This window comes from Aulostomus chinensis, chromosome 20 (assembly GCF_037954235.1).
Source record: "Aulostomus chinensis isolate RoL2024-O1b breed Wild chromosome 20, RoL_Achi_v1.0, whole genome shotgun sequence".
In the NCBI taxonomy this organism is placed as follows: domain Eukaryota; kingdom Metazoa; phylum Chordata; class Actinopteri; order Syngnathiformes; family Aulostomidae; genus Aulostomus; species Aulostomus chinensis.
Window position 1 is genome coordinate 20,152,971 of NC_141339.1, and position 24,457 is coordinate 20,177,427.

Consider the following 24,457-nt stretch of genomic DNA (forward strand, 5'->3'; position numbering starts at 1 on the left):
CCCTCTAAACATAAACCAACTCAATCCTCCTCACACAGGTGTTTTTAATCCAGCAGCTAATCAGCACATCCTCGCTCCGTCTATGGAGGAGCCGTCTTCTGATCACCACGTGAGGCTGCGGCAAATTTTCCAAACATGCCAGAAAAAGAAAGTTGCGGTGAAAGTTTGAGTTCCCAAGTGCCGCGACCTGCGGATCAGTTACGGAGTCTGAACCTCGGTCGTAAATCCTCTAAATTCTTTTAAACACCACGGCTCGTTGCTAAGTAACTTAATAATCTTGTGACATAGCGAGGCGCTGATATCTCTTTTATCCCCGTCATAAAGATTCAGAAGTCATTAAAAAAAAAGAAAGAAAGTAATTTGCTCCTCTGGGAAAGTTTTTGAAAAATTAACGAATTAAGAAACTTCTGGAGAAATCAGCAGAGGACCTGAATATCTTTTAAATAATTAAATAATTGGAGACGGTCTTGTTGAGACACAGACAAACACCGGTTTCACTTCTGCCGCGTTGGAAGCTAAAATGAACACGGCGCGCGTTTACTGAACACTTCGATTATTCCGGTTTAACTCTCGCAGACTCGTTCCTCCTCGATCAACAGTCTCCGTCTTTATCCCTAAATGAGATCTTGCACCAACTCTCCTGTGTTGTCAGTTCACGACGATCACAAAATTATCATAAAGATTCATTAATTAATTTTGTGTGTGTGTGTGTGTGAACGGGCTCTTACTTTTCTGTTAGAAGTGAATGTTTTTTTTCCTTGTGGTTTCTCTGACGTTGCCGTTGTTTCCGATTTGTTGTGGTTGTTTCCTTTTCTTCTTCATGTGGTAGAAAATTGGTCATCATTTTATGTCATTTACGAGGTTTTGTTATTCATTGTAAAGTTTTTAAGTGTTTTTCCTGTTTGACAGGTTTTGCTCTTCGGGGCCACCGTAGTCTTTCCTCACGCTGTCGTCATATATTCGACAGGTTTTGTCCTGATTGACTTTTCAAATTCACCAGAAGTATCAGCGGTGTCCCCCCCCCCCCCCCCCCCCCCCCGTTTTGTCGTCTTTTCGTTTTAAAGATACTGCAAATGTTTATTTACTCGCCATGTTTCAGTGGTGATGGATGGTCCAAACCATCAGGAGCCCAAATTATTGTCCATGCTTGATGCTTCGGTTGGGAAAACCTGGCAGATTTATTCCCGTTCAGCATCTTTGTGGCTTATTTTTGTTGTCTGTTCCAAAAATGAGATAAACTAGTAACAAACGTAGATGAGGAAACTCTCCTGGGATTAAATATCAGTAGAATAGGATTTGAAGCTCTTAGCGTGAGATGATTTGGGGGCTCTTTTTAGTATTTTTTTTTTTTTCTATTGGTCTCAATGCTTGTGTAATGAAAGTCACATTTCCGGAGGATCTGAAGTCGGCTCAGGCAGCATCTTAAAGCTACACAGGGAAGGACGATGTGTAACTGTTAGATTCTGGTTGGAGCTGAGAAACATGAAGGCTTTTATTTTTAGACTTGTCCACACACCTCACCGCACACACAGGAGAAACTAGAAGTCAGACAACTGAGCAGTTAAAGCCAGAGTGGCAGAAGGTGGGAAAATGTTCTCCAAAACGCCATTTAGGAACATTTATATGGCAGGACGACGGCCAACTAAAACGAAATATCGCAGTTGAACTTTGACACAAGTGACACGCGCTGTTTGATGCTTGAGGAGTGTTGCATCCTTTTCATGGAGTTGGATGATCTTCCTTCACATTCAACCTAAACCCGAGAATTCCTTCAGCTAAAATACTCGAGAAACCCGTGTGGGTGAGCGGGGCCTTTCAACGATGCGTCTCCTGATCATCACAAACAAAAAGAGAGGTGGTTATGGCTCTTTTACTGTGAACACCGCTGTTCGAATCAATTATAAATTGTCAAATAAACAAATTAACTTGTTTAATTTCATTCAAGTAGAAAAAAAATGATTTGAATGAATAACATGGACACACCAGTTATAAGCTAGTTACAGTTTCCTATAACCAAGGAGACTTGAAGTCCCCCAAACACGCCTTGCTCTCTTGTAGTCGTTTTATACCCTTTACAGTATAATTTAAAATGGCTTTTTTAATCAACTTTGTAAGTTTAAATATACCCTGATTTTACCAAGTAGTGTAGTTAAAATAATGTTTTTAAAATGATCCCTCGCTGTCAAGTTTGTATTTGTAGATTTATTTTACCTTCCAAACCCTATGCATTCGAAAAATGTAGTGTCGAGTTGTAGCCACTAGATGTCAGTGATGATTCAGAGTCTTGGGATAAAAACGCGTTCCAACATTGTTCCATCAGAGACTCCGTAGAAAGGGGCTGCTGCTGTTTTGACACCATCATCTAGCTAAGTTACTCTCCCGTTGAAACTCCGTTCACTGCTATTGCAAGGTAAACTATTTAATATCATTATACAGGATATTCATGACAATATGGTTTTTTTTTAAATATGAAGAGTTGTTAACGGCAAGGTTCTACCTCTCATCTGCTAATGAGGTTAGCCCCGGTGGCTAGTTTGGTAACTGCTAACCCTGCTAGCTAGCTAACTTACCAAGACAGGCTGTACCCTGCTCCGTAACGAAGTGTTTACACACACGACGTCACTGTCGGGGTTTATCTATCTTAAATACTTTGTTTGCCGAGTGGTTTACGTATTTGAAGACTAAACTAACGCAAAGCTGCTCAGCTAGCAAACCTGAGTCGTTAGCTTGTACTTGATGATTTTCTTGTGACCGCAGATGGTGATGGCTTCTGCCCAGAGATGACTGCGACCTCGGGCTTATGACCGTTTGAGAGTCATTTATCAGCTCTAATTAGAGGTAAGCAGGTTGGCTCTCGCAAGAGTTTCCACACGAGTGGTATTTCGTGGTTTTACTCTTTTATTACTTTGAAGGTTGCACACAGGGAGACTCATGCTGTCTGATGAGCTTGACTCCAAACCAGAGGTACCGCTTTCCAACATCAGCAACTTTCATCACACAAGCGCTGTTGTGACCTCACCGGTGTGTGTTTCTCCTCTCAGCTGCTGGTGCAGTTTGTCCAGAATGCGTCCATTCCTCTGGTCCAGGGTCTTGAGGATTCTGAGCCCAAACACTCTTGCCTGCCTCTGCTGGCTCCAGTGGACAACTCCCTCTGTAGCCAGCTGGAACTAACGGGTCAGAAGTCACTCACTGCACTCCTCCTCGTGCCTGTGGTATAGAGACCTCCTTTATCGAAGGCTTTCTCTATGTTAGCCCTGCTGGAAGCGCCATTTAGTGTTGCCTCATTCATCTGTTCACACACTGATGCTGGAAGTGTCATGTGAAGTGCCAACCTGTGCCAACAGTGGCATGAGCTTCTGACAGGGTAACCCATGGCAACAAGGTCAGGAATGCGATTCTAGAGGAAGAGCCGGGTAGAAGAAGCTGCCTTAACTCAGTGGTTTGGAAGGCTGCAGCAGACTGGCCTGCTTTTTGTGGGGCATTCTAGACATCAGACTCCCGAGACACATAAAAATCCATCAGTGCCGTCCTCTAAATCCCTAACGCATCAATTACCAAGACAAAAAAGCAGCATCTGCATTTTTAGTGAAACTAAAACATCAAGGCTTTCATCATCACAAAGTCACAAAGTTTGCAGACGAGCTGCATTATTTTAGTAAAAGCTAACAATCACATGTTTGCTCATCAGATGGAGCCTTGAGTCCCCAAGCTGAGAGTCCTCCCTCCCTGTCAGAGTTTGGGGGGGTGTCCGAGCGAAACCCCTTAGTGGTGCAGACTAACACTCACCCGCGGGCCTCCCCCAGCTCGCCGCCCATCCTGCATGACCTGCAACAGTCAGACAGCACGTCCTACGTCCTGCTGAACCTCGCGAAAGGTGAGGAACACGGAACCATCACCACCACCTGGAATGGCCTTCATCATGATAGCACGTTATATTTATGTGAACAACAAAACTGTATTTGCTAATATCACAAAATCTGCCATAACGTGACTTCAATTCAATTCAGGTGTTTTACGTTAGGCAAAGGCAAATTTATTTGTATAGCACCATTCATACACAGGGCAATTCGTAGTGCACAAATTAGGGAGGAAACGGCTAACCAGCTTGTGTTTATAAGATGGTTAATAGAAAATGTGATTTATGTCAGGAAATTTACTTTCAAACATGAACCCAGCACAGTGAGTGACGTCTGGTAAATTGAAGATAGTGTTAAAATCGAAAACTCTTGTTTCTGTATGGGTATTTGTTTTTTTTTCTCATGGCACCTGAAGTTGCTGCTAAAACAAGGTGACACATTTTCGTTCTGAAAAAAAAACCCAACAGAATTTTGGCTGGAAGAAATGATCCTTGGCAGGCGCATTGTCTCGGTTCATCAGCCTTTGGCAGGAGAGCTGAAGAAATTAATTTTGGTTTCCAGACACGCACCTTTTGTGTTTCCTGCTGGAGTCTGAGAGTCAGTGAGCAGAGTGATGGCTTGAACCGACTTTTCAGCCGACAGAACCACTTAATTGGAGGATGAAAGTCAGGGAAACGTTTGTGTCTGCCCTCCAGAAGACAGCGTCAACGTTAAACTCTGGACTCTATCTGGGGGACAGGAACACATTCAGAAACACCACCTTGAAAAACTCAGATGAGCTTCACTCCGATCCTCTCTCCTCCTTCCTCTCAGCCTCCTCCGAGTCCCTGATCTTCGCTGCAGATGGCGCTGGAGAGGATGATGATGAGGGGGTTTCGTCAGGGGACTATGGGATAGATGGCAGCGCTCCCTGGTATCTACGGGTGCAGGAGCTTGCACATGACAGCCTGATTGCTGCCACGCGGGCACAGCTCGCTAGAGATGCCAAGGCCAGCCAGGATGCCAGAGCTTCAAGTGTCAGTAATGGTAAAGTCTAGCTTATTTCCCCATAACCCCCTCCTGTGGAGCAACTCAGAAGTATTTTCAAATTATTCTGTTTTCACACCATCCTCCATGTGGGAAATGCTGCCATGGTGTAATGTACATTTATATATAGAGAGAGAGAGAAAGAGATGATGTAATGCTGAGCTGAAATTAGAAAAGGCTCTAACCCACCTGTTGATGGGAAGCGGCGCATTTTTTTGCGGTAAGATAACAGCTGGTCTGCTTTAACAGCAGCCATCAACGAGGGGAGGAAGAGAAAGGAGGGCAGCGGGGAGATGAAACTGCAGCGTAATCGGCTCTGACAACAGCAGATCTCAGCGCGGCGCATCAGAAGTCTCCCAATCGCAATTCCTTTGTCCCGTCATCTTGATAGATTTGCAGGTCTGATCGCAAATATCAAGTGGAGTTGCTCATGCCACATTATCATGACCCATCAATCCTGTTGTAATAAATATCACGGCTCCGCTTGTGTGATTATTTAAAGTACCTCTAGTCATGTGGCTGTTGAGGGCCAAGAGAGGGGGCGGGGCTAGAACGAGTCAGGTTATTTTTATCACTGAGAGGAAACATCCACTGTGGAGGTTCCTAGAGAACTGCAAACATTTGAGAGCTGTATTTCTGTTCAGCCAGTAATGGGCCACAGACGTAACCGGGATTTCAAACTGAATCACGGTTTGATGCGCCGGTTCCACTGCCCTGCCGTGTCTCTGACGAGCTCCAGTTCTCAGCCCTCTTGAAATCTCGTGACTTAGCAAAACTTTTGGTTCCATCACTATTACCGTGATGTCGTTTGCTAAACTGTCCCGACCGTTTGATCTGTTCTACTCACTTAGCTGATACAGCCACATCAGTGGCGAACGGTGTCAGCTCTAGCACGCACAGCTGAGCTGTCATTAATCTTCATAGTGGGCTGCAGCTGCTGTAGCGCCACCATCTGGTCAACTGGCCTGCAAAGCCAATTAAGGGAGTTCAGCAGAGGACTTGAACCCTTGATCAAATTTGGTTTATTCATTTGTTGTTGGATTTGAAGAAAAGAGAACATGAGACGCTTCCATATGCTGTGATGCGGTGGAATCGCGGTATTTTCTGACACATTTATTGTACTCGGGAAAACTTGGATCATGGCAACCATTTGTACGAAAAAGTTCCTCTGGTCAGGAATCAGAACAGAACGGCGGGTGAGAGGATCTTGTTCAGCCTTAACAGTCATAGTCAAGTTGATGAAGGAGCCTCCTTGAGCATTTTGAGACGTGTCTAAAGTGTCACTGAAGTCACTCTTTAAGATGACACACAGATGTGTTGCCAAACTGTGTCAAGAGTCGCCCCCACTCCAGCGCCGCCGCTCGCCAAAATGATGTCTTTATCTGCTTCTCAGCAGACGAGCGTTATCCTTCATCTCCCACACAACAACTAAAAAACTCGCTGCTCTGATCCTGGAGATTTCTCTTCCCGCCGCAGGCACATATTGGTGAGGCAAGCTGTTGCTCCTCACCAGGTGTCAGGACTATACCCCCCCCCACCCCCCAGGCAGGTGGAGAGATAATGAATTCATCCATGACGCTCTTCTAGCTACACCTATGATCTTTGAACTCCCTCTGAGCCTAATTGCATCTGGACGTTCTAGTGGGAGAAGTTTACTTCCTCACATCCTCACCTGGTACTGTTTTCTGTGGTGTTGGATCCTGTCATGGCAGAGAGGGGAAAAAAGGACTCAAAAGCTTTAGAATTGTCCCTCAGCTTGAAGATCACAACATAGTTTTTGTGTTTTAATAGCTCAGTAGTTCCTGCCCGCCTCCTGTCACTGACCTCTCTGTATTTCTTTCAGTTCTAGTAGGAGGAGTTCTAAGAGACAGAGGACCCAGTTCCCAGAGTTTGGCTTCGTCTCTGGATGTCTTTGACACGACCAGAGCGGATCATTTTGCATGTGGCAGCACATTCAGAAATACTGCGTCTTATTCTGTGTCTGCAGCAGGCGGACTGGAACTGAACCTCCTCTATGTGAGCCGGCGTAATGACTGCCCTCCTACCAGCTGATGCTAGACAGGTTCTCTTTCCTGCAGCAGTAGGGTATCAATTACAGATGCATTACTGCTGGCACACCTCACACCAAATTGAACCTGTTAAAGGCGCTGGAAGCAGGTTAAAAGCGAGTGATTGCGTTCAGCTCTGGGTTGTTTTCTTTTGCCTGCAGTTGTTCAGCGGGTCTCCGTCAGTACCAGATGATTAGCTTTATACAGCCGGGCTCTAGAGACCGGCCACCTGGCACTCCTGGATTGTTTTTCGCACAACCCTGCTCACTTTCCTCTCTCGGTTGCCTAGGCGACCACACACACGGTTTACCATCAGAGGGGGACAAGCGAGAGCTGCCGTGTCGGACCAGCCGCCCCCTCTCCAAGCAGATCCTCCGTTGCTCGTTTGAAGGCTGTTGCAGGACGTTCACGTGGCCGGCGCATCTGAAATATCACCTCAAAACTCACAGGTACAGCTTTTTAGCTCAGGCTAATTAGCAGTCAGGTGACAGGAACATTAACGAGCAGCCTGAGCCTGGATGGTGCTGAGGAGTTAGCCAGCCTTGTTACTCACTACAAACTTGATCGACACACATTCAAAGCCTGCAGAAGTCACAAGGGTTTGACTTCCAGTGACGATCTGAATGCCCTTCATTTGCCTTTTGAAATGTTAAAACGTGAAAAAAAGAGACATTTTCAGTTGAAGAATTAATGGATGAAAATGATACATGTTTGTGATAAAGGACTTTGAGCCATCGGTGTTAATTCATTTAGGGTTGTTGGGTTTTTTTTTTTTTTTCAAAGTCTAATTTTCTGGTATGGGCAATCATTTTTTTTAAAAAATGACTTTTTTTTTTTTTTTTTTTTTATTGCACTCAAGGCAGCTCCAGTTATGGTTGAATCATCATCGAAAGGTCAAGAAATATTGAGAAACGCTCACTGCCGTTCCTCCGAGCTCAAAGTCACATGTTCAGATCGTTTGTTTTTGTCCAGCAGTCCAAAGACTTCTTATTGTCTGTCATGAATTACAAAGAAACAGTCAGTCCTCTGTATCTTGGAGTTTCAAAGTAACAGATGTTTGATATTTTTGCTCGAGAAAAAGCTGAAACGATTAATCAGTCATCAAAATGGTTGTGGATTGAATTTCTTTCACTCTAAGCTAATTGAAAGTGGCAGCTCTACTGCCGAGGCACCTGTCATATAAACCGCTTGCTGTCTTAGGGGACATTTATCAATCTGGGACATCCTCCTGCGTGTGTGGTTTCTACCGGCACCAACAGGAACTAAGTCTTGCCATAACCGCCGCTTCTCACTGCTGCTTGTTGGAACCTAAATGTGCAGGTGTACGTTGGTAAATGGACTCAATTTTATATAGCGCTTTTCTACCTTAGCGGTACTCAAAGCGCTTTACAGTGTCGTCTCACTCACCCGTTCACACACACACACACTCACACACTGATGGAGGAGGCTGCCATGCAAGGCGCCAACCTACTCATCAGGAGCAATTATGGGTTCAGTATCTTGCTCAAGGAACGTTCAAACACACCTAGTGGGGCTAATAGTGCCATACCAGTGATCCTAATGGCATATCATCAATTACCTGAACCTCCGTCTTTAAAATGATCTAAACAAGTCAGACTAACGCCCTGATGGGCAGGTTAGCGGCGTGGTCGCAGCTCTGATGGCGTTTCTGCAGCTCATTTGTGTCAGAAGCTACGATGAGAACACGGCGAGGAGTTGGAGATTGGTGTGAGCTCGTACTGCAGCACTTCTGTTACCTTCCAGGCCAGATATCTATTTTGTGGTCATCCTGTCTGACCTTGTTGTGCGGTGCTACAAATGAAACATGCACGCTGGAGACTGAGCCTTGTTTGTTTTGTTATCTTTCCTAGGAATGATCGAATGTTCCGGTGCGGAGCGGAAGGCTGCGGGAAGAGCTTCTACGTGCTGCAGAGGCTTCAGGTTCACATGAGGACTCACAACGGCGAGAAGCCCTTCATCTGCAAGGAGAAGAACTGTGGCAAGAAGTTCACCACGGCTGGAAACTTGAAGAACCACAGACGCATCCACACAGGTGGGGAGGTGGAGATAGCTGCGTATAAAAGGCCCAAACATGCTGGAAGCAATAACTGACTCAGGCCATTCCACTCATTTAATGCTTCTTAGTGCAGCCGAGGCTGGAGATGTGACGAGTCAGCAGCGCTGGCGCCTCCGCCTCTCGGCTGCAGTGAGGAGCACTACTGTCATATTTTATTCAGGGTCACAGGGAGATTAGTGATGGCCTGCTCCTTCTATCTATGGACCAGTTAGCAGTCACCTACACACCCACCGGGACGCCATCCAGGCTCTCCAGATCCCCATGGCAAATTTAAAAAAAAAGAAAAGTTGTGTGTGAGAGAGAGAATGTATACACACACACACACACACACACTTGTATATATCACAGAGGAAGGAACGTGTAGAAAGCCTTTATCACGGAGGCTTAATCATATGTTTGCAACAGTAGATTTTCATCAGGGCTTGAAAAGGACACGCCACAACCGTGTTTTCTGTTTTGAAGCCCTGATGTGGCTTTTTAATTATTTAGCCTGTATAATTAAGGCTTTTTAATTATTCCTTGGACAGCAGCAGCAGCAGCAGCAGCAGCTCTCACGCTCGGCTCTACTGTAAAAATGAACTGTTAACTTAAAAAATTTCAAGGGAACTTCGTGCACAACATTTTTTTTTTTTTTTGGGTAATTTGGCCGGCTGTAATCAACAGTTGTGCCAACTAATTATCTTTTGTTCATGAAGAAAAGATAATTAGTTTGCTAAAAGTTGTTTCGTTTGGAATTTTCAGTGTGTTTGAAACTCGGAATTGGAACTTTTAATTTGTAAAAATGAAAACCGAGTTGGCACAGCTGTTGATTATTTCCGTCCAAACCTCCTACAAGTGGCCCCAATTTTAAAACCTAGTGCATGACATTGAAACATTACATGAAATATTAAGGCTACTCAACTTTTATTTTTTACTACTGAGTTATGGGGTCAAATTAGAATTTAAAAAAAAAAAAAAATCAAATAGTCACTCAAATAAACACCCACCTAAACAGAGGAGCGTCTCTTTACATTCGCCCTGTATTTGTATCGTTTCCACCTCTTCACTTTTTCTTTTGGCTCTACACTTTTCACCAGTAGAAGTTGATTCGTATTCCTCCGCGGATCAGCTGTTGGAATCCACAGGTGCTGCTGCGCAATAACGAGGCCTGTGTAGGGAAAGATGTGCGACTGAAAAATATCGAGCCGAAAAGGAAAGAAAAGGGTGCACAGCGAAAGCAAATGGACGTTCCTGATACAGCGTACTTGTAAACAGTTTAAATGGGTGCTTATTGAGATCGATGAAATGCTTTGTCATTCCTGATCCCGTCAGAGCCCAGTGACCGGAGTCCACACCAGTGAGACCCTTATGATGGACGAGCGCCTCACACAACCCCATTCAAGCTATCCCAGCCAGTCGCCTGTACACTGTTAATATTCTGCTCCAGATTTTCTGCCGGCTGTGATGTAACATGACTTGTTGTGATGAAGGCCATACTACATTTATACGTGCTCGTGCTTTTAAATAAGTTCAACAAAAGCCACGATGCTTATTTGATTCAACTTCATGAAAGGTTATTCAAATCTCTCTCAGCTCAATTACGCCTGACGCATCACTGCGATATGAGTTGACTGCATGAAGTGTTGTGGAGTTAAACAATATGTATGTGTGTGGTGGGCGGCTGCTGCTTCCAGGAGAGAAGCCTTTTCTGTGTGAAGCAGATGGTTGTGGGCGATCCTTCGCAGAGTATTCCAGTCTACGAAAACACATGCTGGTACATTCTGGTGAGTGACTTTACAGCTGTGGAGCTTTGTAATTAGCCCGCTACTTAATCAGCCCATAAAAAGTAAAAGAATTGATGCATCAGCAAAATATGTGTCTTTTTGGGTTGTGCGGTTTCCAAGGAGAGAAACCTCATCACTGCGGGATCTGTGGGAAGACGTTCTCCCAGTCTGGCAGCAGGAACGTCCACATGAGGAAGAGACACGGGGAGGAGGGGCTCGGCAGCGAGAGCAGAGAAACAGGTCTTTCTTTTTTTTGCATTACAGTATCATCTCCTCACACGCTTGCACACACTCGCCCAGTGCGGTGAGGGAATATGCTAATCCGTGGATTATGTAGCTTCAAGCCGGCAATACATGTTCAAACATCCACAGAGATGTTTAAAGTTGAATTGTTAGTGAATTCTGTTGCTTCTCCTGATTGGTCTGTGCAGTTAAAGGCCAGTAGCACGCGTCTTTGAGACAGCAGAGGCGGCGCTGCAGAAGCAGGCCCAGTATTGCGCTTGTGATGGGTCCCTAGTAAGCAACTCAGCAGATCTGCCAGCTTCTGTTGCCTTATTCAGTTCCTCCCCCACCTGCTGCGATACATGTGTGGATACTGGGGTCAGGATCTGGCAGCTGAGGGACGTGTTGTGGTTCTTTGCTGACACCACCCCCCCCCCCCCCCCCCCCCTCCCCTTAGGATGAAGCGCATCTCATTGAGCTTATTACATCCAAACATATGGACTAATTGTGCGAGATCTGCTCAAATCCATCTTTTGTGTGTGTGAAACAATGAAAGCAGACAGCGCTTTTCCCTCCTGCTCACATTTGTGTAGCAGCGAGTGGCACCGCTGAATCACCACGGAGGAAACGCTGCCAAAGCTCTAATTATAAACAGCAGATTTATTCGGGTCAGCCTCCCCAAAGAGGCTGATTTAAAAAAAAAAAAAAAAAAAAAGCAGAGCAAAAGGAAGATGCAGCTTTACAACAGAGGGGTTCTTCTGTGTTATTTATACATGACAGAGTTGGATGGGAGGGTTGTTAAATCGACCGCGGGAATAGATACAGTACTTTACGCTAATTTTCACACAAGGGTCAAAAGGCAATGTAAAAGTTAGTGATAATGAGCACGAGAGGGGTTTGAATTAAACTGCCATTTTTTAAAGATTACAACAAATGCAGCCTATAGAATGCACTTTTGTTTCACTCAGTGTTGACCAGCATCCGACGGCATGACCTTCCGGAGTCCCAAAACTTTCCAAATCCGTGTTTGTATCTGACAGGAGAAGCTCTGACACAGAGCAGCCTACTGGAGGCAGACGGCGAGAGCGGAGACAGTATGGTCACCATGACAACAACCGTGGAACCCATGAATCTTCACCATGCAATGCTGAGATCACCAGGTGGGCGTTTGTGTGTCAAAATCAAGTCAAAAAAAGCAATGGTGGTGTTGTAAAGTTTCGGCCTCGAACGGCCACTTTTTAGATGTTGACAGTTGAAGTGAGAGCAGGCTGGTGTCTTTGACTAGTGAGGTATTACAGTCGTGCTCACAAGTTCACTATTGGTATTACTCACAAGGTGTTTATGCACCAATACAGTAGAAACCAGCCAGTCGACAGGTCTTGAGTTGTGTTCACATCATGCAGAGAGACAGATCGGGAAAAAGACCCAACATGCTTGATATGCTGCTTTCAGGGCCCGACGCGTATACGGGATTTTTGAGCCTGATACTGATTTGAGAGCAGAGAACATCATGATTACCGGTAAAGGCTCCTGGTGAATGAGCCTGTTACGTGGGACCACCTGCCATAGTAGCTGCTCACTCGTGTCGTGTACAAACCAAACAATGGTCACAACTCAGGATGTCAAGACTCTGGCCTCATTCACACATGGAGGTCTTCAATAGAAGCCATCCAGCATTTTCCCTGGGAGGAGTTGTGTGTAAATGAGAGCCAGAGTCAATCTTCTGGGGGATCTGCACTGGTAATTTGCCCCCTCAAGACCTGGTGACAGTACTGGGAATGTGCTGCAAAGTGTTGTGAATGAAAGTGGGACCATTACAGGGAAAAGCCTGTAACTGTCAATCAACAGGAGCTCTTGACCTGCCTACAACTGGCATCGCTATGAGTGTGTGGACACGTGCAGGAAAAGAGCTGCATGTGCGAATAGTGTCAATCACGGGCGCTGCCTGGAAGTGTCCCCAGTGGAGAGGCTTTGAAAGATGTGTAGCATGAACTGTCCTTTATTTGTTGTAGGAGCGTGGGAAGGGTGAGCCAAAATTGAGTAATTTGATACCCTGAGATAAAGAGATTTTTACCAAAAAACGTATGTGTAACTAGTTTTCAAAAAGCACCTTTTAGGTTGTACGTGATTCCTACGGATTCTCTGTAGAGCAGCAGATCTCATCACCTCCGGTCGCACAGGTGTCTCATTAACAAACATCAATCTTGTTTCGACTCTCCTCTCTGTGCTTCACGTCAGGTTCTGCCGACTCCGTGGTGGTTCTGTCTCAGCCTCATGAACTGGTGACCATGACGACCGAAGGCCACTCGTACGGAGAGGATGTGGTGGCTCTGCTGTAGTCCTCCGCCGTTAGGAACTGTTCCACGCTGCTGGCCGTCCCAGCGGTGCTAGCTTACTGCCACGGTGGACTCAACACTCATCCATGATTTGTAAATAATCACTGACTGTCATCCCTGTAGATATTTGATTAGCAGCTGATGGTTTTATTTTGACGAGTTTGTACGCACCTTTCTCCTCAAAAACAGACTCCCAAAGAAATACTGAGACGGGTTTAATGAAACTATAATGACCACAGCAGAGATTCATTCTCTAATGGGAACGAGTGCCACTTATTTTCATCCAAAACCAAAATCAGACACGTGTACTCCTTCATCCTCATTACTATAACAACCTCAGAAGTGCAGCATATCATGTTGCTGCTTGTATTCACCACAAATGCATCAATCAATCATAGTGTGTGTGTCTGTGTCTGTGTGTGTGTCCCGTAAAGCCCCCGAGCTGCTTTAATTGTGTCACAACCTTCACTCAAATGTCACACTCAACTGCGTCGCTTGTTCTGAGAAAGGTAACACATTTCTCACTTACAGCTCGCTATATTAACACTCCAGAATAATTGCTTTTTTTTTTTCTTTTTTTTTTTTAAGAAAAACTAGAGTTAGTGGTGAGATTAGCGCTGCCCCTGGTGGAACAAACAGCAGATGTCTGGGTTCCTTAGATAAGCTGGTGCACATTACTGCTGCTCCTTAATGAGCGCCGCCTCCCTTCTCCTCAGCGGATCTTCAGGTTGTGGAAGTGGTCCAACGTGGCGCCCAAAGCCCAGCTCGCCTCCACATTGTTGACTTTCTTGGTAAACTAGGAGAGAATTATTCCACCAAATCACTCAAATGCCTTTTGTATTTATTGAAATAAAAAAGTAACACAACTGCTGCCTGGAAGTTACTTTTTACAGGTACGGAGGGACAGATGCTAACTGGGGATTACGGTTGCGCTTTATTGCTCTTCATTCATCCCTGAATCAGCGTTAAGGTCACAGCCGCTGGACAGAAAATTAACCAAATTTCGAGGATCTCCTGACTCAAATTTTACAATTTGACAGTGAAGGCTTGACACCACGGAGACCAGACAGAGAAGAAAGTTACTTTTAATAAGCGATCTGGTGAGCTGCATTAGGATTGTTGAGGGTGAAATACAGAAGAACTACAGTTGAGATGCTGTTCAAAGGTTAAGAGAAAACAACGTGATTCTGCAGCTGCACCACCACCACCACCATCCTGCTCTCAGAAATAAAGTAGAATCACAACAGTGTGACTGCTGTCAATATTTACTGCCTAAAGCTTCATGCCAGTTTCTTACATTTGAAGTTTGATGACACATTATGGGTGAGACATGTTTTGGTGGAACTGTTCTAACCTGGCAGCTGTCCTGTGTGCAGACTCAAGCTGCTATTTAAAATGAAGAGATTTGACTCTGACCTGAGGGGGATTTCATATTTGGATGTGAGGGCAAAAACTGGTCCAAAGACAGGCTGGTGCACACCAGTGGTAGCTTTGGGTAGTCGAGTAACAAGCTGCTATACTCTATGTAACAGGCTTTAATAGGAGCTTTGAGATACACTGAATGAATGAGGAGGTGGTGGCGTGTCTGGCTCGTAAGCTAGCTTAGCACGAGTGAGCAGGTGAGGTTCACGGACTTCAGGTACCACAAAGTTAGGTACCTTTTTTATTCTGAAACTGTTGAGTTCTCCTAATCTCAGGCTTAAACTCAGGATCCTCACTATGCCTGCTTCCTGGCATACCCTTGTAATATCTTGTGTGCCTTTTCCTCTGGGACCTTTGACTCTTGCCAACCAAGCTAGCCTCCAAAAAAGATGGCAATGACCAAAATACTAAATCTGAGACTTCAAGTTGTCCACAAATCAAAGGGTGAGTGCGCTCTTTTCTTTGCTATGGTCTGTCATTCTGATTTTAGAAAAAAAATTAATAAATACATACACACATCATCACCTTCAACAAATGTTTAGAGCCAGAAACCTGAGTGTGCTGCCGTCTCACCTGCAGCCCTGTGCTCTCCTTGAAGCCAAAGCCATCCTTCAGGAGACAGGTGATGTAGGTCATGTCCATACACAGGAAAGGACTCAAGGGAGGGTACTTGCTCATCTTATTGCACACTGAGCAGGCAGGAGGAAGCACAGGTTGGATGATCACCTGGATTTGACATCATAGTGGACACAAATCCAGTGTCTCGGTTAAAAATGCAGGATTCAGCCGATCTCACCTTCTTTGGCTCTCTTCTTGAAGTCTCGGATCTCCAGCCTTCCTCCTTCCGCCCCATCTGCAACAGGCAGCCACTGGAGTCATCTTCCTCACTTTTATAACGTGCCACCATTCCTTACCACAGGGGGTCAAGATGCAAATAACCCAAATACTAATAATAACTCTGGTGCCCTTTGAGCTCGGACTGGCGGAAGATGGCATTATGTCTAATAAGCACACAACTATAGCTCATCACAACCACCGGTAGGTGCAGATGACTCACATCTCCCTACAACTTCCCCCCGGCTCTATAATTATGTAGTGTGTACAGGAGTGTGTGCACGCACCGATAAGGCCTGCATCCACAGCTCTGTCATAGTAATAGGAGAACGCGTAGAAGGTGTCGCTGTCTTGGAGCTCGTATGGCTGATGAATAATCCCCTTCACCACCTTAAGTACCTCCTGATAACAGGGCTTGTATCCTGCATAACCTGGAGAAGAAACACAAACGGCACTGCGTCGTATGATGGAACAACATAATTAAAGCAGGTGTGTCATTCGAGTGGATCAGTTTGAATGGGCTCTGCAAACATGGCGCCTCATCTATTCCAGTGGTGCGTGCACGAGTCTGCAGCTGCATTAAGAGAGATTTATAGTCAGTGTGCATGAAAGAAAACTAGTGCCAGGAATCAGTTGGAAGATTAAGATACGTGTTTAGTTAAGGGGTTTGGGTTTTTGGGGGGGGGGGGGGGGGGGCATACAACATGTGTGGTAACAGATTTAAGGGATGTATAAAAGCATAAAAGCTGGTAAGAACTTTATTAATAGCATCTCAGCTATTTCCAAACCATTATTTCCTTTTTTTGTAAGTAAAAAAGCAGGAGGGGGGTAATGGTGCATCCTATTATACTCTCAACTCAGATATTAATGACTCTGTGAAAAGTGTAGGAGATCCTTCATTTAAATTGGAATCCCAAGTCAGCAACAATGGGCAGGAGTTCACCCACGAATCACAGCAAATATGGCAGCACACAGGGAAGTGCAGCAGAATTAGCTCTGCATGTATGTTTTACTTGTTAATTGTCTGTTTCCATTCAGCTGATTTGCGATGAATCAGTCTTTGTGAGCTCCTCCTGTCTCTTTACTCTGTGTGTGTGTGTGTGTGTGTGTGCGTGTGTGAGAGTGAGACCAGCTGTCCTCTCACCACAACACTTGATGAAATCTGTTTCAGACTGAATGCTCTGGATGTTCAAACATGCTCGTAGTGTCTTGTTTCTTTACCTCCAGTAAATCATGTTGGTAACTGTAAAGGCTGGGGGCTCGTTAGCAGCCGTTCTCACAGCTGTCCGATCAACTCCATGACATCCAGACTTCTCTGATGTCTGGAATCTTGGGACTAACTTATAGGTACAGATAGTAGTGGGGGGGGGGGGGGGGAGACCCTGGTGTGAACCCACCATAGATACCAAAGCTCCAATCTGTCACATGACCTTTACGTTTGAGTGTTCTTCCCTTCAAACTAGCTTGAAAGCAGATCTTCAAGCTCCATTCAGCTCAGACATGCTAATGCTAAACTTCTTACCATCTGGGTCGCCAGTCACTTTATAGGTTATCCCTCCGAAGCTCCACTCGTCCTGAAACTTCATCGGCAGGCAGGAACTTTTAAAAACCCGCCACTCGAGCCCTGAAGGACCGCAGACAGGAGTGTTAAGGATCTCTGACTGGCTCGAGGGCACCAAACCTGGTCACCGTGACTCAAGAACACAATTTTCTCACAAACACTTTGGTGATTCATCACTTGAATTGTTCGTTTGAAGTACACCCGACAAACAGGTCTTCCTCCCTCCTCCTCTCCGTAGTAGGAGAGACAACATAGCATGAAAAGACGCCAGAGAGAACTCCATAAGCAGCGCTGATCCACAGCCAATGACAACCAAGCTTTTTGTCTGTGTAGAGAACAGTACCTTCCGCAGCCAGAGCGCCCAGTGTGGCCAGTCGCCCTGCCATCAGCCCGTTGCCCAGGTAGCTGGGTGACACCATAAAAATTGTTAGAAAACCAGGCAGGAACAGAATGTATGAAAGAAATGAAGAAAACCAGCCAAAAGAGGGCTGTCAGTCTATTATTCACACCCTAATGACTCAGCTCATCACAATGTCCTGATTAAAAACTGATGCAATCGACATTTCAAAGTTACAACAACAGCCAGTGATAATTTGAATAAAACCCGTCAATACTGGGGGCACAATGAGTCACTCTGTCTTTGGTGCACAGTATCGCGTTAATTAACTCAAATCAGGGGTGAATCCCATGAACTTCTTTATGATGGCCCAGCACGGGAGCTGAGTCGCGTTACCTGTGCGTGTACAGTTGGAACGATGAGTTGAACATGTCAAATCTTCCAATGTAATCCTCAAAAGGAACACCGTCGATGGTTTTCTACGGGGGAGTAAGAAGGATTTGTGGGTGGCACGTCGCTTCAGTGCTTCTGTTACTCTGAATAGATGTTTGTGAAGAAAACAAACCCTCAGTTTTGGCAGGAAAGTGATCTGGGTTGATCCTCCCCCCAAGTCCAAGATTCCCACCGTCTTCTTAGTTTGCGTGTACAGGTGACCTGAAAACATTTCCTACTTGAATCCATCAGCCACAACGGCAAATACCTCCGACGCTCTCTGCAGATGGTCTAGTTGGCACAAATGTTCAACCCAAGAATACTGAATCCCAGGAGAGAGTCTGATCCAGATGGGAGCCAGCCCCCTCTCAGGAGCACAAACTCTTGGTATTCAGCTTCCACTTGTGAACAAGACTGTAAGAGCATAGTGTGTAAGACACAACACGCAGCAGCCAGGGACGCAACGGCATGAGGTCATCACAGTGCGACAACTGTCTCAGAAAATATCTGGCAGTGTCCCAGTGAAGGTTAAAGGGATCAAACAGAGGTTGATCCCTGAGGGAAGAACCATCCACCCCGCAATGGGAAAGACGTTTTCATGGAAGATTTTCCAATTGTTGAACCGAGTCTTGTGGGTGGGACTTGTGCTGAAAGATGTGTTTCTATTGGCCTCCTTCGATCTGAGTGACAGCTTGGCTCCTCACTGGCAAACTGATTTGCCCCCCCCCCAAAAAAACACCAGCAAAACAAAAACTTTTAGACTTGCAAATGAAAACTTTACTTTTTGTGAACAAAATTTTGGATTTGCAGATGAAATTTGGGGGTTCAGAAACACTGAGAAAAGCTTGGGATTTGTATTCATAAATTTCTATTTGTTTGGGTTTTTTTTGGACAACTTTTTTGTCATTAACACATCTTGAAATTCATGAAGGAGGATTCATGTGATTGGTGCCGTTAGTTTGAGTCTGTTGGAGTCTGATTTTCACCACACACAGAGGAGCGGTGCAGCACGGCTCAAGGTAGACCCCGTGACATTCTGGATCAGATCTGTTAAACACGGTGAAAAAGCTGCATTCATTCATTTGGGCTTTGTCTGAGGTCTTCAGTCTCGAAGCGCCCGTGTGTCACCTTGGCGAGTGCAAGTACAGTACACTCCACCCACTCTCTCGTTATGATTTTTGTCAATAGTTTTGCTCCCAAAGACACTTCCTGAGTGCAAGGCTATTCTTTTTGGCTACAGAGCAAAGATGCAGAAGTAACTGTATGCATGCATAAAAAGTCTCCTTTAAAGTAATGGTTTAGGAGGACAGCGGATGCGTCGGCGAGATTTGGTGTCTGCTGGTTTCAGCTCCTTAGACAAACCACTGTAGGATGAGCGTCAATGGTACACTCTGGAAACAGCATGATCTCTGCAACTCGAACTACAGCTGAGCTCTGAAGATTCTCAGAGAATACGTTCGACGTGTCATCTTGTTACCTGTCAGAAAGTTCACAGATATCCACGCCAGGATTCCTACATTTACAAAAAAAACAAACAAACAGTACAAGCAAGCAGAGAAACAGAAAACAGTCATTTGAGACATGTTCCTTCAAGAAAAGCTGACAACAAATGTTCCGATTACAAGGTCAGGATGTGTGTTAAGACTTGAGTCAGAGCTACACGTTTAAAATCAACACTGGAACGCTGACAAATCAAAAACACTGTAGCCCAGCATGTGGCTTATCATATTTCTCCCCACATAATAACAACCTCACTGTGACAAACAATCTCATTTTCTTAGGTGTCATCATAAAAGATAATTTACTGCAATTTAGCTTAACGTCTTCTTCGTAGAAATTGCACAGCACATAAACCTAAGAGGAAGGATCATTGATGCCACCTACGGCGTACTCCACAGAGAACACGAGTGGCTGTGATCACTGACGAATGTGGTACTTGTGCGGGCAGACGTTACCTTCATTTGTGCCATTCATTATGCTGACGCTGTTGTCTGGGACTAAAAAGGGAGATTCATCAAACACGTGTTGAACCTGAGGAGGACGAGGTAGAGAAGGAGGGACGGAGACAGAGGAAGAGCATAATGGAGCTAAGGAAAGCAGCAGAGAAATGGCCTTAATGTTATCTACTGTAATGGTAGCTCATCCAGAGGTGCCCTCCGCTTGAAGGGATTAGTTAATTCCCTCAGGAGGATTAATAAGTATCATTTATCTTCCAAGGTGCCCCAGGGCCATCCATTACTATTTATCCCCTCCACAAGAGCCTTCCATGCTAAGCTCGCACCGCTCTGATAACGGTTCTTTTCCTCTTGTTCCGGCACCACCTGCCATAACTCCTTTCCTTTTCAACCGGCTCCTTCCTGAGATAAGAGGTCGCACTTTCACTTGAGTGTGTCAGACTTACAACTACCCGACGATCAACAGAGTCCCTCTATTGTCTCAAAACTAGGTCTGAGATCTGATCTTATCTCCCAGTATCAGTGTGCGTGTTGACCTGGTCCAGAAGATCCTGGGCTTTCTCTGCAGGTAGGAGTCGAAGTCCAGCTGTGGCTCGGAGGATCACCGGGGTCCGCTTCCACTCTAGACGAGGCACAGTGGTTTTAGCCACCTTCAACAAGACCCTCACCGAGTGACCAGCCTGTAAGAACAACAACCGCCATAACCACACAAGCACCATTTCAGAATGAATCGCCGTCTGTACTATCACGCCAAAAAACAAGTAGCCCAGGAGACTTCACGCTGTAAACAGGAAGTGGAATGTCTGTCTGTGGTCAGTTGCAGAAAATACATCAAAGAGCAAAGGTTTTGCAGTGGAGGACTTGAACGAACCGTCCCAGATAAAAACCCTTCCTGTGGTCATGAACCCGAAAAACAGATACTTGAGAAAACCACATTGGAGGACCTTGGAAAAGACAGGACTGATCCTAAATTTCACGCCATGGCCAAAAGAATACATACATATATATATGTGTGTGTGTGTGTGTGTATTATGGAACTGTTACAAAAGCATAAATAATTACAAAACTCTAGTAGAGGTTGCAAACACATGGACATGTTTGGGCTTTACAAGGAGCACTATCATCCTCGCAGGGAGCTGTGCTGACATGAACCGAGTACACGCTAAACACGCAACTTCCCAAAACGAATCCACTGTGTTGTGTTGGGTTGGGTTGAAGCTAACGACAGTAAGAGCCTGCACCTCTGGCTCTGCTCTGTGTTTAGACGGAGCCACCAGAGATGCAGACGATGGTTTTCCAGGCTCGTGGCAGGACCAATCTGTCGGACCGCGTTCAAGCATCGGTGGTTTTCTGTAGTCTCCCCTCATCACTCAGGCAGGTTAATGCATGTAAGCTAACTTCGTAGCTACATCCAGGCACAATCACTTGGGTTCTGTGGATGTCATGTTCCGCAGAGGTTGAAAAGGGCAGATCAGGACGTTTGAAAATTTTCTCACCATTCTTCTGGAAAAGCAACTCTATTAATAAACTGCTGCAAGCGCAGATGCTAAGGGTGATACATCAAGATGACTGATGAGACCCAGACAGGACGCTGACGTCAGGGACCATGTCACAATCTATGACGCTGTCATCCACACAGCAAATCCAGCCCGGAGTACTCCGAGGGATTTCACAGGTCGTCGTTTTCGGTCTTTGTAAACGGCAGGGTCATACGGACGCGATGTGTACACATAGCAGAAGTTCTACATGTTGAAACCTGATAGTTTGGATGCAGGCAAACATTTCAAGTGGTATGTGACCGCTTGAATGTCCCCTTGTTTGTCATTCTGCTTCTCTCACTTCCAACTTAGCCTCATTAGCATTGTGATTCCCCACAGCGGGAGGCTATTGGCAGCGTTTCCAAACACAATCTAGAGCCAGCAGACATTTTTCTCTGGCTCAGAATAATTGATTAGATTTGACAATGAACTCACCATTTCTGGAGAGTCAGCATATGCTGACAAACCGGGCTTTATGGAATGGAACATCTCGTTGTCCAAAACGGGCAGCTCCTCTGCAAGACACAAGATCCACCCACATCAAATATGCAGCAGCTATTAAAAGCATTAAGAGGCATAAATCTGCTTAACACACTGTACATTTGTGGAATATATCCCTTTATTCCAGTTGAGGCACACTGACTTGGATCTGACAAAATAGGATTATTACAAAAAAGTAAATTGAGTCAAACAGAACTTATGTTCCCTGAAGTCAGAATTAACAGGGTTGAGAGGCACTGAGCAAAGAGGGAACGCTCAGAAAAGGGCTCTGCTGCTTGAGTTCTGAGTCATTTTCATTTTCAAATGTTTAATTAAGAGCAAACATAAACATGATCATTTCTAGAGATGCCGGTGTCATCAACCCTACAGTAACAGACCAGGACCGTTACCTGAGCCAGTGTGGATGAAGGTGTAGACGTGGATGCGCGTCCCTGTGCTCCCTGCGTCAAACATCACGGCGTAGAAGATGCGGCTGTGGTTTGCCGGGCGGCTGAGAAAGGGAAGGACGCTCCGGGTGCTGCTGGTCGAGTCCAGGAAAGACGCTCTGTTCAGTTCTACGACAGCGAGCAGGACCAGGAGCAGCAGTGGCACGGGAGGCTGCATCTTCACTCTGGAGGGTCGACAAAGATTTTTGGTAAAGAGTGTGGTGATGCTTTCAGCTGCTCAAGAAAGCAGCCCAAACTGCTGCTACCACTTGTATTGCAAGATGCTAAATTACACCACAACAGGTCACAGAGGTAATCAGGCTATGTCGCAGGGCATCAGGCCACACCCCTGCAGACTTTCTGACCAACCCACAGGACATGAACTACAATCAACAGCTCAGCCTGCTGAGTCACACGTAGATAACACGAGAACATCACGATCTCAACACGTCAGACTTAAAATTCTCAGACGTGAAGCCTTTAATCTTCAATGCAACAAATCAGGTCTTCACATCTCTCCAAACAGACATTGTGTCAGGAATCCAGATGTCTTGAAACTTCAAGTGGAGCTGTTTGAGAACCCTTGATGGCACAGAAAAATGAATGAAGAAAAACAGGAGAAGACTTCTACATTGTCCTTTAGGCTCTGGCCGCGTCCTCCTTTGCACTTTGTCACGGCTGCACACCCCAAATGTCTCATTGTGATCGAGTTTGTTTGCATTACGGTGTTTAAAGACAAAGAAGTCACATTTTTTTGTTGCGTAAATGTTATGATTTAGTCAGTTGTAGGCAGTGAACGAATCATCTCAGGCCCCAAAAAGTTTCTGACACGAATGTCACAAAAACCACAGGACGACTGACGTTTATTCACTTTGGTTGTTTCTAAAGTGAAATAAATGTGGTTTCCAGTGTGACTGCAATATTCTGACGCACAAGAGAAAAGATGAACAATAACAAAAGATGAACAAATAAGGGAACAGCGTCTGGCTGTACGAATAATCAAAAACTCCCACTGACTTAGCAAGCGCAACACATTTTGTATTGCAAAATTCTGAAAGTCCCTCATTAAAAAGTGCTTTTTTAATTTCATTTAGTGGACGGGTGTAGAATAAAACAATGAGATTAGGCATTGGAGCAGAGCAAAGACATTTTCATATTTTATGAAATATTTCGAAGGAGTGCGTGAATTTCTGCGCTCACCAAAATCCAATTTTTTTTTAAATTATTGTTGTTCTAACAGAGAATTTCTAAACTGCCGTCCTCACTTTAATGACTTAAACTTTTAAAGTTAGAAACGTGATGAGGCTTAGATTCAAGACCTCTCTTCTTGCAAGACAATTCCTCATGGGGGGGGGGGGGTGTTGATGATGAGGTGTTAATGAGCGCTGTTAATATGTGTGTCATTTGGGTTGAGATCTGATGACCAAGGCTACAATGTATGATTCACAAAATATTTGTACTCATCAAACCACCCACTGAACCCTCATGCCCTGCAAATGAGGGGCATCCAGAGGAGATGCTCCCTTCAGGCTAGAAATGTTTAATCTCGGGATAAAAGTCATGACTCAAAACAACTTTGTGTTGATTTGCAGTGACCTTTTCCTCTAATGAGACAGTTGGACCCGAACCAAAATATCATGAAACCCCAACTCTAGAACTTTCCTCCACTCATTGATTCAGAACTTTCCTTTTCACTGTCACCTGTCCGAGCATACGTGAACCCCACACACCTGGTCTGACTAACAACAATAATTCCTGTAACGTCACCAAAGTTGACAACAGTTACAATCAGTAGCTGTTATGCATAAAAAAAAATGCCTGGTCTATTCCAACTTTAGCTCATAGCGATTTGTTGACAAGCTAGCCGCTTTCCGTTACCGCGAGCTTGTCAAATAGGAAGTTGACAACAAAAACGTCTGAATGTACCGATAAAACACGGCGTCTACTTAGCAGCTGTTCCAAACGGTTGCTTTTATTTATTTTATTTGTGTGTGTGTTTTGTGTTGTAAGCTAAACACACAGCTCGGGCTCACCATGATGCTAGGGCTGGCAGCCGTCTTCTCACGGCTAACAGCTCGCATGCTAACGTGACGTCACCGTTGGTAAAGTTTTACGTCTCGTGA

The 24,457-nt window shown here is 45.1% G+C and overlaps 2 protein-coding genes across 5 annotated transcripts; one reads left to right on the plus strand and one right to left on the minus strand.

The window, feature by feature from the left end:
* The first annotated feature begins 71 nt into the window (after window positions 1–71).
* Window positions 72–14,214, plus strand: znf410 (zinc finger protein 410). 2 transcript variants are annotated; one of them, XM_086189166.1, is made up of 12 exons: window positions 72–109; window positions 2,758–2,838; window positions 2,913–2,964; window positions 3,042–3,174; window positions 3,689–3,874; window positions 4,671–4,883; window positions 7,221–7,380; window positions 8,803–8,984; window positions 10,682–10,771; window positions 10,892–11,011; window positions 12,034–12,153; window positions 13,232–14,214. In XM_086189166.1, the coding sequence occupies exons 3-12, from the start codon at window positions 2,932–2,934 to the stop codon at window positions 13,330–13,332; spliced, it is 1,338 nt and encodes a 445-aa protein (XP_086045292.1). In that variant the 5' UTR covers window positions 72–109; window positions 2,758–2,838; window positions 2,913–2,931; the 3' UTR covers window positions 13,333–14,214. The 2 variants fall into 2 exon arrangements, with proteins under 2 accessions (XP_086045292.1, XP_086045291.1); XM_086189165.1 differs by lacking the exon at window positions 72–109 and adding an exon at window positions 2,321–2,410.
* Window positions 13,435–24,436, minus strand: entpd5b (ectonucleoside triphosphate diphosphohydrolase 5b). 3 transcript variants are annotated; one of them, XM_086189170.1, is made up of 14 exons: window positions 24,261–24,330; window positions 22,299–22,519; window positions 21,844–21,923; window positions 20,407–20,550; window positions 19,871–19,946; window positions 19,393–19,428; window positions 18,049–18,137; window positions 17,880–17,962; window positions 17,490–17,551; window positions 17,108–17,209; window positions 15,873–16,016; window positions 15,548–15,604; window positions 15,325–15,440; window positions 13,435–14,125 (listed from the first exon to the last, which is right to left on the minus strand). In XM_086189170.1, the coding sequence occupies exons 2-14, from the start codon at window positions 22,510–22,512 to the stop codon at window positions 14,042–14,044; spliced, it is 1,287 nt and encodes a 428-aa protein (XP_086045296.1). In that variant the 5' UTR covers window positions 22,513–22,519; window positions 24,261–24,330; the 3' UTR covers window positions 13,435–14,041. The 3 variants fall into 3 exon arrangements, with proteins under 3 accessions (XP_086045296.1, XP_086045293.1, XP_086045295.1); XM_086189167.1 differs by lacking the exon at window positions 24,261–24,330 and adding an exon at window positions 24,368–24,436 and having other exon boundaries at window positions 13,436–14,125; XM_086189169.1 differs by lacking the exon at window positions 24,261–24,330 and having other exon boundaries at window positions 13,436–14,125; window positions 22,299–22,826.
* Window positions 24,437–24,457: the final 21 nt, after the last annotated feature.